The sequence below is a fragment of the Eutrema salsugineum genome, unplaced genomic scaffold (assembly GCF_000478725.1).
Source record: "Eutrema salsugineum unplaced genomic scaffold, Eutsalg1_0 scaffold_5, whole genome shotgun sequence".
NCBI classification, from domain to species: domain Eukaryota; kingdom Viridiplantae; phylum Streptophyta; class Magnoliopsida; order Brassicales; family Brassicaceae; genus Eutrema; species Eutrema salsugineum.
In genome coordinates, this window is record NW_006256612.1 from 1,679,285 (window position 1) to 1,694,380 (window position 15,096).

At 36.5% G+C, this 15,096-nt stretch overlaps 3 protein-coding genes across 3 annotated transcripts; all 3 read right to left on the reverse strand.

Annotated features, from left to right (window-relative positions):
- Positions 1-6,647: 6,647 nt before the first annotated feature.
- LOC112083905 (putative F-box protein At3g28280) lies at positions 6,648-10,391 on the reverse strand. The gene is made up of 2 exons (XM_024152126.1): positions 9,585-10,391; positions 6,648-6,761 (listed from the first exon to the last, which is right to left on the reverse strand). The coding sequence occupies exons 1-2, from the start codon at positions 10,389-10,391 to the stop codon at positions 6,648-6,650; spliced, it is 921 nt and encodes a 306-aa protein (XP_024007894.1).
- Positions 10,392-10,877: 486 nt separating this feature from the next.
- On the reverse strand, positions 10,878-12,324 carry LOC18991719 (protein ENHANCED DISEASE RESISTANCE 2-like). Its single transcript, XM_006415038.2, has 2 exons — positions 12,243-12,324; positions 10,878-11,956 (listed from the first exon to the last, which is right to left on the reverse strand). Exons 1-2 carry the CDS (start codon positions 12,322-12,324, stop codon positions 10,878-10,880), a joined length of 1,161 nt encoding a protein of 386 aa, XP_006415101.2.
- Positions 12,325-13,515: 1,191 nt separating this feature from the next.
- Positions 13,516-14,127, reverse strand: LOC18991720. The gene has a single exon (XM_006415039.2). It carries the CDS (start codon positions 14,028-14,030, stop codon positions 13,764-13,766), a length of 267 nt encoding a protein of 88 aa, XP_006415102.1. The 5' UTR covers positions 14,031-14,127; the 3' UTR covers positions 13,516-13,763.
- Between the last annotated feature and the right edge of the window lie 969 nt (positions 14,128-15,096).

Below are 15,096 nucleotides of genomic sequence, written 5' to 3' on the forward strand. Positions count from 1 at the left end.
ATGATTACTTCAAAGAAAGAGTGGATGGAACAAAAAGGATTGGCCCACCTCTTGAAGAAGATTAGCTGGCAGTTGACAGGTTACTTAACTTCCTTGTCATTTTTTACAACTCTACACTTGTCCTCTCTGCTACTAATTCACCTCGTTCACATAAATGTTACAATGAAATAGTAACAATTGAACGTAACCTGATATCATTGAGTCTAGATGCTGATGATGATCTGAGAAAGAAAGCGGATTCTATGCTTTCCAAGTTAGGTAAATATTGGGATCCATTTGGTTTTGAAACCGAAATGAATAGGATGCTATAGTAGCTAGTGTCTTTGACCCGAGGAACAAGATGAAATTTGCTAAGTTGTGTTTTGAGAAGCTGTATGGAGTAGATAGCTTGATTCCAAATCAGATGTATGATTCAATCATGGGATATTCTGAAACAGTTGTTTGAGGAGTATAGTGTTTGGTTTGGTGGTTCCGTGAACCGGTCAAATACTGCATCTAGTAGTGGTACTTCTTCTCAGTCACAAGCGAGTGGATCAGAAACTTAGGCTGATACTGGAGCTCAAGACTTAGGCAGAACTAGAAACCGTAGGCTAAACTTGGTTGGTCGTGCTCGTTATGAAAGGATGGACGTAGTGTACAAAGAACTGGTACAAGAATCAGTATTTCAGGAAGTAACCACCGAGCTTGAGTTATATTTGGCAGAAAATGTGGAGAATCCACATATTTTTGTAGGATCTGAGTATGATGTTCTCTCTTGGTGGAAGGTTAATAACCAAAAGTTTACAGTTCTATCACAAGTTGCTAAGGATATACTAGCAATGCAAGTTTCATCAGTTGCCTCAGAGTCTGCTTTTAGTACCAGCGGTCGCATTTTGGATCCATTCAGGAGTTGCTTGACACATTACACTATTGAAGTGTTGATGTGTACTGAGCAGTGGTTGAAGTCTGAGATAAGGATGGATAGTAGAGGAACTATAACCATCGAGCAACTACTTGATGAGATTGAAGACCAAGATGATCTTCAGAGAGGTTAGTTACTTTTGTCCTTGTCAAATTCCAGTTTAATTTTCTAAGTTATACACTACTATGATCATATTTTTTTCACTTTACAGAATTTGGAGAAATGAATCTGCATGAGTAAGGACTCAATGAAGAGCTAAGGGTCGTTATTGAGGTAAGAGACATCATTTTTTGCAATTTCATGTGTGCTAAAGTTGTATTTGGTAATGAGATATCTTGACTAATGTTGTACTCGTTTTTTGTTACAGTTTCTCAAGACAAGATGGTGTTGCATTTTTCATGTTTCACAAGTTACAACATTGGCGACTACTAGCTTATCTCTTTAAACTTGTTTTATTTTGGCATCTCTTTTAGACTCTAATCTGATGTTTCTGCACCTTATTTGTTTTTGTACTCGATGCTTGTTGTTTTTTTTTTGGTATTTGATGTTTTTGCACGTTGATGCCTTTTGGTACTTGATGGATGATGCTTGTTGAACATTTGAAACTCTTTTTAAAATTTCGGATCTTTTAAATTTTTGGGTACTTTTCATAACTTTATGTACTTTTTAAGTTATTTCGGGTATAATTTAGAGATTTCGGGTATCAGGATCCGAACCGGATCCGAACCAAATAAGAACCGAATTATTTCGGGTATTTTTTGGTTCTTAGGTCATCAGATTCGAACCGATCCGGAACCAAGAGGAACCGAACCGGAACCGAACTGAATCAATTTTGGTACCATTTTGGATCCTGATTGTCAAGAACCGAAATACCCAGAACCGATTGGATCCGATCCGGAACCGATCCGAATACCCAAAAGCCCAGGCTGACCTAAGACCATTTGTAATGGAGGTTTTAAAGGGGTTCAAGGCTGGGGTTCATGGATTTCTGACAATAAAAATAAATGAATAAAACTCATTTTTCTTAAAGACAGGTCTTAAATTAGAGCTTTTAGAGTTGATTTTAAGAGAGGTTCACGAGTGAGGTGGTATAATATGATTGGTTGGGCTTTGGTAAAAACTTTTTTCTCTACTTTCTCTCTTTTTTTCTCTCTTCTTTTACTCTCTTTTTCGACTTTTTCTCTTTTTCTACTTTCTCTTTCTTCTTAAAATTTGTATTAATAAAAAATTTGACATGAACCTCTGATGGAGTTCACCATTACTCATGCCCTAAAACCATGTACATCAAAGGTTCATAAGAATTTAATATTATAATTTTTGGATTTAAAAAAAGTGAAGAAATTGTGCTCATTTTGGGGTTCACCAAGAATAAATTTTTTTTTTTTAAATTCGAAATTATTTTATTTTACTAATAAATTTAAACACATATTTATTATAAAAAAAAATACAATTCATTATATGAAATTAAAATTAAAAACATACAACATATAGATTTTAGAAATTGTAAAACCTTTAGTTCTACTATTGAGAAGTACCAAATTTATTCCAAATATTCTCTATTAAATCTGCTTTCAATCGTTCGTGTATCCGTCTATCACAGACTTGATTTCGAACCTCCATTATATTTCTGATATTTGTAGGAATATCTGTATAATACGTTATATCGACTTGCGAATTTCTGCTTCCTTCTCCTTATTCGAAATCTGATATATCATACTGAGTGTAGCTATTTTGTTCGTTTTCTACTATCATATTGTGCAATATGATAGATGCTCACATAATCTTGTCAATTTTTTTTATCCAAAAAAATAGCTGGATTTTTGATAATTGCAAATTGAGATTGCGGAACTCCAAAAGCATGCTCGACATCTTTTCGGACGGATTCTTGACATGTAGCAAATAATGTTGCTTTGGAACTTTGAGGAAGTTGAATAGATTGTATAAAAGTTGCTCATTTGGGATAAATACCGTCTGTGAGGTAGTACGGCAAACGATACTCGTTACCGTTGACCCAGTATCTCACTTTTGGAGCTCGACCTTGTAATAAGTCATCAAAAACTGGTGAACGATCAAGAACATTAATATCATTTAATGTACCTGGAGGTCCAAAAAACGCATGCTATATCTAAAAATCTTGTGATGCTACTGCCTCTAAGACGATTGTCGGTTTTCCAGAACCACGTGAATATTGCCCTTTCCAAGCGGTAAGACAATTCGTCCACTCCCAATACATACAATCGATGCTTCCTATCATACCGGGAAATCCCCGTATCTCTCTAATATCGAGTAGTCGTTGAAGATCTTCTGGTGTGGGTCTTCTGAGGTACTCATCTCCGAGCAAGTGTATTATGCCTTCAGTGAAATTTTCCAAGCATAACAGTGTCGTACTTGCACCGAGCCGGAGATATTCATCAACCGCGTCAGCCGCTGAACCATATGCCATCATACGAATTGCAGTTGTACACTTTTGTAGTCCGGATAGACCAAACCTTCTGGCAGAATTTCTTCTTTGTTCAAAATATGGAACTTCATTGGAGAGGCGGTCAACAATACGCATGAACAAGTCCTTGTTCATTCTAAAACGGCATAAAAATAGATTTGGCGGGTGGTTGCATCATCACTGAAGTATTTGTTCTATAACCGGTTGTGGCCTTGTTCCCGCTCTCTTTCAATGTATGCTCATTTCTTCTTCTTTTTTTCTGCATGCCGATTAAGAACTGCATCGAACATAGTATCAAATTTTTGAACGAAACTTTCATCAAATTAATCATCAAATGATTCAGCCAATCCATCACTTGAAGATACTGCCATAATGTTTGTGTAAACAGATAAAGAGTTTGGTATAAAGTGATATTATTAGGATTTGATAAAGGGATTATGATTTTAGAAATGAGGAAACTAGTGGAGATAGATACTTGGTTTATAAAACAAGATGTGGTATTCGATATTGGGAAACAAAATGTGGTAGAATGAACTTAAGAAATTATGAATGGAGATACAAATGTTTGATCATTTCACACAACACATTTATACACCGCTGAAACTAAAAATATGTGGCTTACAAACACGTTAGAGAACATATGGTATACATTACACTAGAAAAAATTTGTGGTTTACTAGACTATAAAGCAAAAAAAATAGACCCTTCATTTTGTTTGCATCTGATCACAGACTTGTCTGCCAAATTTTAGTGGCCAAGTGCATCTGATCACGCACTTACTGCAAAAACATAAAGAAACATCACTAAATGACAATGACAAAATCAGACTATAAATCATAGACATTAAAAGGAACAAGTAAGAGAACCTGGACATATGGTGTTTTATCTTGCAAAATTACTATATTGCATTCTTGAAAATGGACTCAACATTAAGCAATCTACTAAAAACAAAAGAAAAACACAAAGTTAATACATTAAGCTACTAAGTCATCATCAAACAAAAGAAAAACACAAAGTTGACTACATAACACATCACAACAACATATCACTAATTAACTTGTTTTTAAGTGCCATTTCATTCTCAGAAAGTAGCTCAGTCTTAGCTAAAAGGCTCTCAAGAATCCTTTTGTTAGTAATCTTTTCTTTCATTTCTAAATCTTTTTGTTTGATTTCCCACATACTTTGCAACTCCTTCAGCTCCATTCCTTCGGCTTTCACTCCGGCTGACCTTTTAGCATTCGCCTTCGAAGCCTTCACACCAGGCGGCCGAGCCTCTAACACATCATCGGCTACGCTTGCAGGAATCGAGCTTGAGGACTGAGCCGAGTCTACAACCTTCCTTTTTTAGCCTTTTCACCATCCTTCACAGAAGACCTCGAGCACCATTTTTGGTCATGCCTGAGCTCTCTCCAGTCATGCTCGAGGCCGAACTTGATGAGATAGTTATTGAAGAAGATGTCATGGGCTGCCTTCATTATGTCGTTTCCATTCTGACCGCTTCTCTTCTCCTTCTGTGCAGCCTTGTACAAACCCACGAATTTTGCAGACCTGGTCATTGATCTTTCCCCAGCGTTGCTTACACTGAGAGGCTTCTCTTCTTGGTAGTCCTTCTATTTGAGGGCTTGCGTTGTAATATGCCTGAATCCGCTTCTAAAAGGCATCAGCTCTTTGTTCATTGCCGACTATAGGGTCATTGCTTGTATTGAGCCATGCACTTATCAACACCAAATCTTCCTTCGGAGTCCACTGCCTTCTCACTTTACGGTCATCACTTGGATCATCAGATCCTTGTGTACTAAACATAGGAATGTCTGATGATCCTAGTTCTATACATGGCAAGTAACTGTCATTAACTAGCTGACTAGTTAATAGATTGACAAAGCCTTCAGACTGAGTAAATGAGTTATGAGAATCCATAGGAAGTAGTAGTGTTTTGTGGTTGGTTATGTTTCAGATTGAAAGAATTATAGAGACGGAAAACATGGAAGAAAGTAGAAGAAGATAGTTAAAGAGGATGAAATGAGTGGAATAAAGTAGAACAAGATAGTTAAAAATGATGAAACGAGTTGAATAAAGTATAAGAAGCTAGTTAAAAACAATGGAACGAGTGGAAGAAAGTAGAAGAAGCTAGTTAAAGACGATAGAACAAGTGGAAGGAAGTAGAAGAAGATAGTTAAAGAACAAGTGTTTGGAAGGAGACGGTTGAGTGTAGTTAAAGAAGAAGATGTTTTTTAAGAAGAATATGGTTGAGTGTCTTTTAAGAAGAGTATGGTTGTTTTAGTGTTTTCGAATTAGTGGATGAGTGATTTAGTATTTTACTTTAGTGTTTTTTAAGATGAATATGGTTGATTGTTTTTAAGTGTTTTAATAATAACACCTAACTAGCAGTTATCACACCACCTAATCCTAACAATTCATATCAAGCATTGATCAAATGTCATAAACCTAACAAAAGCAACCTAGATATTTACCACAAGCATTTAACACAAAGAATTTCTAACTGTTTACTAACATTTTCCTGCTAACTCTAAACCCTAACCGAAAAGTTTCAAGAGGACGGATCTGTAATCGTTGAGACATAACTACTCGGTGGAGCTTTCAGAAGCATGTATCCGTAGTTCCACCATATTACCTCACAAAAAAAAGAATGAAAACGGATCATTAAAACTACTAATACTATGACCGTATATAATATAACTTAGACGGTAGATAATAGCATCAAATGAAATAGAAATTTCCACAACCATAAGTACCATCCATTGCATAACTTAGACGGTAGATAATATTACAAGACTTGAAATCATGAGCTTAAAAAAGAGTACTAAAATTGTACTTATGTCTTACTACATAACTTCAAAATGGATGCAACCCATTTCTAATACTTTAACGCATATGCAATGGCTGCAATAACACAAATAAAAATCAACATCGTAAAACCGTCACTTTGGTTAGCAATGTGGTCCTTCAATCTTGTAACTTCACCTTGAAGCCGTGTTAGCTCTTCACAAACTTCTCCTATGGTTGGATTAGATGTGTTATTTCTATGCCGGTCAACACTGAGGATCAGCTCCTTCTGCTCTTTAAGCTTTAACTCGAGGATGGAGAACTGCTCGGTTACCGCATCATCCCACCACTGCCACATGTGCTCACCATTGGCCTACAAACATTAAACAGTTTCAGCAAGCTGTTTATAAACATAGCTAAACCAAACAAACAAAGGAAGACATAATAAAGAAAGAGAACTAACCTCTTTGAACCTATCAGGACAAGCATTATACTTGCGATCAGCTGTGTTTGATTCAAGCTTCATATTACGACCACAGAAGCTTCAGGTATTCCATAAGTAGCATCCGAATATGCCCAGCCCATGTCTATCTCTAGACCTTCAGATGATGTATCACTGTAGCTTATAGGCATTCTCTGTACAAAAAAAAAATTCATCAAACTAAGCCAACCAAAACATTGATCATTAAAATGCCAACATAAACAATCTAAGCAATGACGCTTATAGCAACATAAAATACATAAACAATCTAAGCAACATAAACAATCATTCATACATCTTAGCATACGCTAAGACATTATCACTACCGATCATGGATATAGCAAAGAGAAATCATATCATCTCCGATAATGGTTATGACAAGATAAATCATATCATAATCTCTGTCATATCAGACAGGAAAGACAACATAATAATCAATAGAATTAATTACATAAACATACCGAGTAATACATCATCAACAACCTAAACACGTAATCATCTTCGATAATGAATTTTAACATACGGTTGTAAATGAATGTAATAAACCTCAATTTCAACCCCACAAAAAACCCCCAAATTTTCCCCCAAATTGGAAAACCCTAATTTGATCGAACAAATTTCCACTCATAAATTCGAACAACTGAACTCGTATTCAATATAGGGTAACAACAAACAGACAGATACTTCTAATCGATCGTATATCTCTAATTAAAACACCAGGAAAGAACCCTCAAATTTTTCCCCAAATTCGAAAACCCTAATTTCCCCTAAAACTTTACAAGTTTACCAAATTAGAAAGGCAGAAGGCTTACCTTGATGATTGGAATGGATACTCGATGCTCGGATTAGAACTCCACCGGTAAATTTCACGGAAGCTCCGATCGATTTAATATTGTCATGGAAGAGAAAGAGAGAAGAGAGTCGGGATGAGATGAAAATGCCCAAGGAAAAAAAAAATTTGTCCCACAAAATTAACACACGATTTTCAGCCAATCACACGCTTCCACGTGGTGAAGAGCCGGTCTCTTTAGGCTCTTCGGGAAGAGCCGGTTCGTCGAAAATGAGCTTTTTTCCTTTTAAAAGAAAAATCATTTTTGCCTATGAAACTAGGCCATAAACCCCATCTAAACCTCTGATGGACATGCTCTAAGAAACTCTGATGGAGATGCTCTTAGGTCCACTAACGATTCATCAAGTTATATAAAAAAAATTTTTTGGATCATTAGGAGGTTCTGGGCCAAATCCCGTAATCACCACAAGCCCAAAACCACAACATGTAATATTAGTTTCGTCACCACAGCATATAAAATTAGTTTTGTCCCAAAAGTCACTTGAACCAACGACTTTTAGGCTTTGCCTGAGATCTTTACCAATTGAGCTATTGGCTCTTGGTCAAGCAATCAAAAATTATCAATAGCAAAAGATATTTCCAAAAAGAGACATCAGAATATGAAGTATAGAATGTTTCTCTCTAATGATTGAGGGAATTCTATTTTGCCTATAGTCTTTACATTTTAGCATTATTAGTTAAAAGCATTAAATCTTATATAAAAAATATCACAAACAGCATTACATAAGTAAGAGAGAAATCTTTGAAAAGTTGTCCAAACTCTAGCAAAATCCTCCAAGTATTCTACATCTGGGAAAGTTATAACCTTGCATTGATCAGACTCTGTGCCAGTAACGTAGAAATCATGGGAAACAAGAGCGTCTTTATAGTCAGAGGTCGAGCTGAGCCAATGCAGGTTTCTACTCAAGCTAAAAAGATTGAGTTTTAAAAACTCCACAAAAATGGAGAGCTTAAAATTTGATAAAATAAATAAGATAATAATTTTTTAAAACATATATATATATATATGGTTCTAATAATATCATAATAATAATTATTTATACTTATGCATATATAATTAATATATTTCAGTAAAACATATATATTGGTAGAAGCCGAAGCTAAAGCATTTCTTATTGCTATGAAACAATTTTGGAGTATGGGTATACAAAGGTATACTTCGAAGGAGATTACAAATGCTTATAGACATTTCGATATTGAAAATGTGGGCTCGAACATTTACCATTAGAAGAAGAAATGAACGAAATGGATTTTTTTTTTTTCTTTTTTAACGAAATGTAATTTTCAATATACATGCAAAGAGAACAAACAATTCCGGTGGATTCTTTAGCAAAGCCTGGGCCTCCAAATTTTTTTTAATCTAAATTGTATCCACCATGGTGGTTAGTGAATTCCGTTTTTACGGATTGTATAAATTAATTCTTTCAGATATATAATAAAATGTTACTTTGACGGGAAAAAACAGACTTTTAAGCCAACTACAAATAATGAAGCAAATTACCAATACCTAAAAACCACAACCACTTTCCCCCACTCTTAATTGGACCAAAATACTCAAAACAAACCAAACACCATCATTCGTTAAAAAAGCAAAAAAAAAAAAACAAACAAACAAACAAACAAACACTCTCCTATAATTAATTAAGGAAAAACAATCAGAAGAAAGTCAAGTCAATCCTCTCACAATGCTCAGGACGGCGAGGAAGGAATTCGATACAGCCAGCCAGGGAGAGCAAACGTGAACATATAAATTTCTTCCTTCAGGACCGAACTTGCCTTATTAATACTCAGAGTGAGACCTTCGATGGTACGTTCCAAGTTTTTATGAAGACCAAACTTTCCTTCGTTGTACAAGTTAGTAGATACCAAACCTCTTTTATGGTCTTTTCTCTGCAGGTACAGCGTTTCACCATCAAAAGGGTTCATCGCCAGCGGAAAAATGTTATCGAAATAACAAGCGGAAGATATTTGAGATACGTGTTCCCATTCCCCACTCTTTAGCCTCCATACTTTTAGCTTATCCTCTTTGTTTTTTTCTGAAAATGTTCATATGCATGAGATATCCTTGAGAAGTTGTCCACATTCTTTTGAAGTTCTTCGAATGTTCTTCATCAGGGTTAATTATAACCATGCATCGATCAGACTCCGTTCCAGTAGCGTAGAAATCATGGGATACAACAGCGACTTTATAGTCTGAGGTCAAGCCATACCAGTGTAGGTTTCCGCTCAAGCTAACAGGATGGAACCAATCAACATAGCACAAAGGGCCATAAGAATTAAGAGTTTTAAAACTCCACAAGCATGTCTCAGATGAATATATCAGTAACCTTAAGAAACCTCCTTCAGATTTACTTCTATCCATTAGGACAACTTTGTAACGTAAAAGGTCACCATTTTCAATCCATGTGACGAGTCCAGAAGGTCTGGAAAATCTAGCTCTCAAGTGAAAAGGGCCACGAGGCACAGGAGGGATTTTGACATATTGCCGTGAAATCGGATTAGCCACGTAGTAGGAGGCTTGATCATCACCGGATACAGATTTTGAACTGATCAGAATAAATCCAACGTCGGTGTAAGCCAAGACTTTAACATTTTGTGTTTCCTTCGTAGTCATGCCGTTTATGAAAGAGGAAACGTAAGAGTCAAGGGATCTTGGAAGCCCCCAAACCTTGCATCCGTAATGAGCCATGACTTCTTTAGGTTTGTTTCTGAACCCCGCTTTGTCTGGCCACATGACCGACCACGAAGAGTGCGAGTTCTGATGGTGAGAGAAGAAAAGCTCGCGAAGAAACTGAGATTCCGCGATTGATTTCCATTGCTTGCATACCAATTTGAAAGTGGCGATGCACTTCAGAGGTAATCTCGCTAGTATAAGTGTCCATAGATCTTCCGTTAAGGAATAGGTCATCAAATTCATCTTCTTCATCATCTTCATCTTCTCCTTCATCTTCTTCATCTTCTGCTTCTTCTTCTTCCCTGTCTCCATTAGAATGAGGGAGAGGGGCGCAGCTGTTAGGGTTTAGATCGGATTAGGGTTTACTCTATTTCAAAGTTTGACCCTCGGTTATTAATATTTATACTAGGTTTTCCTTATACTGGCACTAAGCTGCTAAAGTTATTTTGGAATTATTTTTTTTTTTTTGGTTTTTTTTTGGTTTTTTTTTGGTTTTTTTTTTTTTTAAAGGAATAAACCAATAGTAGAATCCAAAAGCACAGAATCTAAGTATTGAGGTCAACAAACCAAGTTGGAAAATCAATAAATAAAAGTGATATGTATATACAAAGAACTTGGGCAGTATCACCACCTAGATATAAAAAATCGAGTTGCAGAAGCAACTAACCAATAAACCTACTGTGTCTTTGACATTCAATAGATTTCAAAGAATACTTTATCTGAATTTTTGTGATCTTTATTTGGACTCTATGGAATAAGTGAAACTGATTTGCAAGCGTCTAGATGGTTTAACCGACAAGTTCCAAGAAGATATTCCGGGAGCTCCTCTTCGGTATTCGCCTGTACCAAGAATGCCATTTCAATCACGAGTTTGTTGAGGTAACCAAGAACAAGACTCACAACTCCTCTTGCAACAGTTGATGAGCCAATATCAACGCCCAGCTCAATATAGTTCTTTCCCCTGAAGTAATTGATCTCCAGGGCCTGACCAATAAGGCACGCTTTCTTTCCCACACTCTGCTTAACTATCCAAGATCCCTTGGATATGTAAGGAATGAGCTTGAACCGTGAATTCCTATATGCGTCATCACCATTAACAAAGCTAACTAGCAAAGGATGCTCTTCAATGGGTGTGCTCATCATGTAATAAAGCACAAGGCTGTACGTTGTTGATCCTGGAACCTGTATATTCACGATGAAAAAGAACTCTGGTCCACCTTTTGCTGCATATTTCTGAACGATGCCTCCAGGACGGGACCCCAAATCATCCTCCCGCTTATCAGATTTTAGCCAGTCTGCAGCTACCATTTCCATCAGTGTACCCTTTGCCTTGACCTTCTTCTGGTCTGAAAGATAAGTCTTTCCTCGGATGAGAAAAGTAGAGGGATCGGTCGTTGTCCAACTACAAGGCAAAGCACAAGTAGGATCAGTTGGAAGAGTGGTTCCATAGCAGCAAGGCGTGCTACTCTCTTCCCTCGCCTTCTCATGCAGGTCAACATAGCCCCTCTTTTGAACTGCAAGATCGTGTAATTTTTTCACTAAGCTCGTAGCGCTATTTAGTTTTGGCTGGCGGGATTCCTGAGAGTATGTATCCGAATCATAATCTGAGGTCCAGCTTTCATCCAACGGGTCATTATCTGACGGTTCTGGAACGTCGAAAAACTCATCCACTCCATCGTTCAAGTCTACAAGGCTAGACCGCTCTGAGGGAAATTTGTCTCTCTCGTCATTAGCAGTCTCCTTGAACATTTCGCTTTCTCTCAGAGAAGAATCACCAAACACACCATCTTCGTTTTGATTCAGTAGTGCACTTCTTGACGACTCCCCTCTATTTTTATTGGTTTAATATATTGTTTAATATAATAACATTATTATTTAGTCTTTAAAAAAAAAATTAATATCATAAACAGATAGACCATAAAATACGTACTAAGTTTGTCAATACTAAATTTACGACACGCTTCTTTGTGGTCTTTTGACAATAGTCTCTTCAGAAATAGGATGCTTCTTTGTTTTTCTAAATTATTGTCACCATTCCCAAGTTTCGTAGCATTGTTTATAGATCCAAAAGTAGGAAGCAGCTTTTACCTTCCGCTTTGATCTTCTACTCACTTCCAACTTGGGTATCTTGCTTCTCAGGCGACGATTTTCCAGTTATGGAAACAGAGGAATAATGTTCTCCAAAACCAGACATCTCTCACCACCCTTTTTGTCTTCAAAGGAATTGACCGAGAAGTTAGAAATATTATCTCGGCAAGGAGGCATAGGAAACGGTTTAAAATTTGATGTGCTTGTGGATTAGATTATCTGTTAGCATCTGTCTGTTCTCACTTGTAGTGCTCCCTTGTTTTTTATTTCTTTTTTGCCAAGGTAGTACAAATTTTAGATTTGCTTTTTGTAAAATCTATCTTTCATTTTTAATGATATTTACAGTTGTAGCAAAAAAAACAAAAAAAAAACTTTGGTATCTTTACTTCTTGTATATGCTGTATAAAAAAAATGTGTTTAACATAATACAATAGTAGTATCAACGGTTCTGTTCATTTGGCTTTCTTGTTACTTGTGTCTACACTTTGGCTATGATGATGATCACTCAAACCTGATGGGTGTTTTGCAGATTGACGAGAGAATAGGCTCAGCAAGAGCAATGAGCTTGTAAAGAGAATGATGAGAAGAACGGTTTTTTTTTTTTTCTTTTAACATGTGGAGTTTCTTGATTATTTGTAGAGAACATTATTCATAAAAGTGCAAGAGGGATTTATCCACTTTGTACATTAAAAATTGTTAGCTTACAGATTTGAAAGTTGAATTTGTTACATAGAAGAAAGAAGAATAGGAGTGTATCTCACTGTGTAAACGCAACATTTGTAACTCTCAGCTTCAAATAACAAGTCTTTTTTTTTTTTTTGGTTACAGTTCATGTTATTCTCAATTCTCTCATTCTCAACTCTTGCGTGGAAGTTGGAACTAAGAAGAGCTTATTCATCATATCTACAAGATCCTGAATATGTACACTCTTGGTTTCATGGCATGCTTGTAAACATTCTTCTTCAGTATGTTCACAAACATGCCTCCAAACTGAAAACAGAGCACCTCTGTTTCATCGACTAATTTAGCTGCTGAAAATGTGTAAGAGAAAGCTAGTAAAGATGAGATTAATATAATCACTACGATGCAGTAGTCTCATGAGTAAATTTAAGCCATCGATCTCAATATTCTTTTATTTTTTTACCTTATCTAGTAGTCTTTGGATCAAAACAAGAGATTCATGAACTGATACTGATATATCATAAAATCAAATGTTCTTTTGTAAACTGAATCAGAGGACTTTTTAGTCACATGTTTTGATTAGTTACCGTAACTAGAATGGCTATGAATCAGTTCCATAATCTCGAATTGATTTGAGTTTAATCAATTGATTAAATAGCCATTTAAGGGCTTAAGCACAATGTTACATACAATTATATACACAAGTACATTCACCATCCTACTTTTTGCCTCTCTCTACTCTTTGACTCTTGACCTCAATCGAGCCATATGCAGACTTCCAAATTCATGGCGACCAATAAAGTTTCCAAATTTCTCCGATTCGGCGACCTGATTTGGAATTTGCTGCGGAAAATCCATGGAAACCTAATTTGGACCCCAACAACTCAAGTACATGACCGTACGGAGCGATTCCTCAGCCTGCTTCGCCTTATCGGAGGAGACGCCGGATGCTGCGGCGGAAGAGGAGGAGGAGAGCTTCTTGGTCTGAGAAATGGGTCTAACGTTATTCCGGAGATGATGATTAATCGACCGGAGAACGTAGTTCCACCGGCAAACGCCTAATTGGTCTTTCAGTGTCTCAACGACACCGATGCTCGCCGCCACAGCCCATGCCTTGCTCGTAGAACTCATCTCAAAATTAATACTCTTTTTAATTGCTTTGTTTGATTTCTTTTTTGGATTTAGATTGGAAAGTTAGTGAATTTGCCGATGAAAGTGAATGAAAATCGACGGGTTTATTATATAAGAACAAGAAACAGACAAAAGTGTCGCAAAGCTGCAAGTAAAACCAGATGCCTCAAGCCGTTAGTTTTCTCGGTTTCGGTGTCTATAACCTTGGGAAATGACCTTTTTGCCCATCTCAGACTAACTTGCTATTTGACAGTTAGGGACAGATTGGATAAGGGGCAAAATTGGGTTTTCGTATATCCTGGATTGCATGGTTTTAAGCTTTTGCGCAACTGGTTTTGGAGTTTGGACACGAGTTCTGCCAACCACCTTGTCCTTTTCAACTATTTTTTTAAAGGAAATTGTCTTTTTTTCTTTCTCGACATCAACTTTTCAAGAATCCAGCTCTTTGGTATAACAAATGTATATTATTAGATTGGACACACATCTTTAATCATCCTGGCACATGATAAATACAGCGCTTAGGTCTTGATTACGGGCGTGGTGGACTTGATTAAAAAAATTATAGTACATCTTAATGGTGATGGAGACACAACTGCGGTTCTTAAGGATAATTAGATCTGAACTTTCTATACCCAGCCCGGTTCAACAAAATGGCTCCGGACAAGAAAAAAATGTGGTCCTGAGAAAAAAATAGAACCCTCTAATTTATTAATCTAAAACTGATTTAATGGTCAACAAAAAAGTAAATTAAGCGGATCCTAAACAGTCGTCTAGCCTACCCTAGTCTCTAAGCCGGCCTATCTATACTATACCAAAACCATTAGACCAGCAACATACGGGAGTGATAGATGAGGATGACCTTTTAAGTTGAGGAGTTAATTACTACCAACCAATAATAGACGCTTTTGGAACATAGAGAAGAAACTTGATGCATTACTTAAGGAAGAAGACGTGATGTTAGTTATACTTCACCTCAAACTTCAAAACCAGTTCGCATTGTTTGTAATCATGAAATATCGGATGAAATATTCGGTTAAAATTAAGTGGATATCAACAACAATGTTAG